Source organism: Galeopterus variegatus, unplaced genomic scaffold (assembly GCF_000696425.1).
Source record: "Galeopterus variegatus unplaced genomic scaffold, G_variegatus-3.0.2 Scaffold2259, whole genome shotgun sequence".
Taxonomy (NCBI): Eukaryota; Metazoa; Chordata; class Mammalia; order Dermoptera; family Cynocephalidae; genus Galeopterus; species Galeopterus variegatus.
In genome coordinates, this window is record NW_007728370.1 from 168,961 (window position 1) to 171,312 (window position 2,352).

The window sequence follows — 2,352 nt, forward strand, 5'->3', positions numbered from 1 at the left end:
GGGCGAGGGGCTCCAGCTTCTGCCCTGCGCGCTCCAGGGGGGGCGGCGGCGGGGCCGGCGGGGGCGGCGGCCGAGGCAGCGCCGGCGCCTTTGCTCAGAGGGACCTGTTGAGTCAACAGCTGGGGGGTGGGCAGGAACTGGGTGGCCACGGCGTGCAAGTGGTTGATCAGCTGCACACACCGCGGCTCCCTGGGTGTCCAGCTCTCAAACCGGGAGAGGTATTGCAAGACTTCTTTGGCGCATGTTTGAAATCCCGAGTGGAACGCATCCAAGTCGGACTGAATGGGCGACTTCAGAGCTCGCTCCCCTAGGATGAGGAAGGGGGTGGGGGACAAAGGCATGGAAGCAAGAAAAATACCGACGTTAAAACATCTGCTCATCACGTGGGCCCCGCACTGACTACAGTGATCTCGGTTTTTCCTCAGTATTCGAGTGATATAATCCACCGGTTGCCGAGAGAAGGGGGTGGCGCGAGGGGTGGGGAGCGGGGGAAGGGCTCTCTCCTCCCAGCTGAAAAACCAAAGCGGACAGGGTGCGACCGCCAGTTTAAATAAAAATCTTATTCCTCGGAGTTAGAAAGCTTTAGGATGCTTCGGGAAATGGGCACTTTCCAATGAAGGGAAAGTATAAGCAATTTAACAAATGAGTGAGCCCGTGGGCCCAGAGAGGAGGTGGGGGTGGGGAGCCCTAACACTGCTCCTCTGTGGGCTGCCCCGCTTCATCAGGGTAGGGTGGCCTCCCCGAACTGACTTACCATTCTGTAAAGCAATTATCTTCTGATGCTGCTGCTCGGTTAAGGCTGTTAAAGCTTTTAAGTGTTTCAATGTTAATTCCAAGACTACGGCTTTCTCCAGATGCCCCAGAGTCTGCAGTGGTGCAAAAGAGAAGGGGGCACTTGGTTACAACACACATTTTGCTTGATTGGCTTTCTATTCAGCATAGCAACTTAAACTAACACTTTGAAAGAAGTACTATTCTTATACTTCTTGAGCTTTCCACAAGACAGGCTATAAATGATTTCTTGCCTTCATCTGGGAGCGAGCACCTACTCTTGAGTTTGTGGGAAACTCCGTACACTACAGCACAAGTTGTAAGTCAGGCATCTAATATTTACATTTATTCTTATATCTCTGGGAGTCCTAGCAGGCTATTAACACGCCCTTGGAGAGCAGCAAAGAATGAAAATGTGCATCTTACTGTCAATTTCAGATGTTCAGGCAGTAAATCTTTCAGCTGAGCAATGCATTCATTAATTCGGTCTCTTCTCTTCTTTTCTATTAATCTGTGCGGTAATTTGTAGGTATCCTTAATATATGAGAGTCGTGGAAGAGAGAAAACAATAAGCTAAACATGCACTTACTTAATATAACGCCCTTCTCCCCATAAAACATACTATGTGATAAACTATGCCCAAGAAACCTCTTTCCTCTGGACTGTTCTTAAACCCAATTTAAATTCAGGTATGATGTTTAATATGCCCCTGAGAGTATCCAGCAAGCCACTTAAAATTCACAGTTGGGGAAGCTCAGGGGCTGGAATATATTTGCGGGCAGAGCTTCACTGTGAAATCAGTGGCCATAATTAACTATCCAGGCAGGTTAGGGGGAACATTGGAAACTTACACTTACCTTGCTGTCATCTCGCTTCATGCTCCTTTTGGGTTTACACATATACAAAGAGGAATAGTCCAGTCTGCAAAACAGAAATCAGCATCAGGCACCCATTCGGGGAGGGGCTCTGTCCTTGCCCGCTCCATACCACTTTCTGGAGAAGAAAAAAATCAAACCGAAGCCTAGACAGATATTCGCAAGGGTGCGTGCACCTTACCCTATAAAATCTCTATGTTCCAGTAACTGTCTCTCTTGCAAATGAGGAATTCCTTCGTCCATGTTCAATCGCTGTCCGTTTCCTCTGTTTCGATTTTTGGGGCTCTGTTCTATAATCTGTGGGACTGTAGCCTTGGGAGATCTCGGGGGGATCTGTGCGTCTCCAGTCTTTCAGTGCAGTGTTGAAAGTGTGAAGCAGTTGGTCCCCCCTCCACCTCGCTCTCTCTCTGTCTCTCTCTCTCGCGCGCACACACACACACACACACACAAGCACACGCACACGCACACTCGCGCCGGCCCCACTGCACTGGTAGTTTGCTCTCACTCCGGGCAGTGTTTGGCCACAGGGCACGCGCGTCGCCGGCCAGACCAGCACCCAGCTCACGTGCGGAACGTACCATCCGCGGTCCAGCCCGGAGGGGGGCGGGGGGAGGAGGGGCCGGGCCGGGAAGGGGCGTCGGGAGAAGGCGGCGAGAGGGGGCGGGGACACCTGATCAGGGCCACCGGAAAGGAAAAACAACTTCGG

At 51.4% G+C, this 2,352-nt stretch overlaps 1 protein-coding gene across 1 annotated transcript in view; it reads right to left on the reverse strand.

The window, feature by feature from the left end:
• BHLHE41 (basic helix-loop-helix family, member e41) overlaps window positions 1-2,049 on the reverse strand; it is a 4,266-nt gene extending 2,217 nt beyond the window's left edge. Inside the window, 6 exon segments of the mRNA XM_008581090.1 lie at window positions 5-38; window positions 40-307; window positions 755-866; window positions 1,198-1,305; window positions 1,629-1,692; window positions 1,828-2,049. Coding sequence (XP_008579312.1) covers window positions 5-38; window positions 40-307; window positions 755-866; window positions 1,198-1,305; window positions 1,629-1,692; window positions 1,828-1,889 — 648 coding nt within the window. The 5' untranslated portion in view covers window positions 1,890-2,049.
• Between the last annotated feature and the right edge of the window lie 303 nt (window positions 2,050-2,352).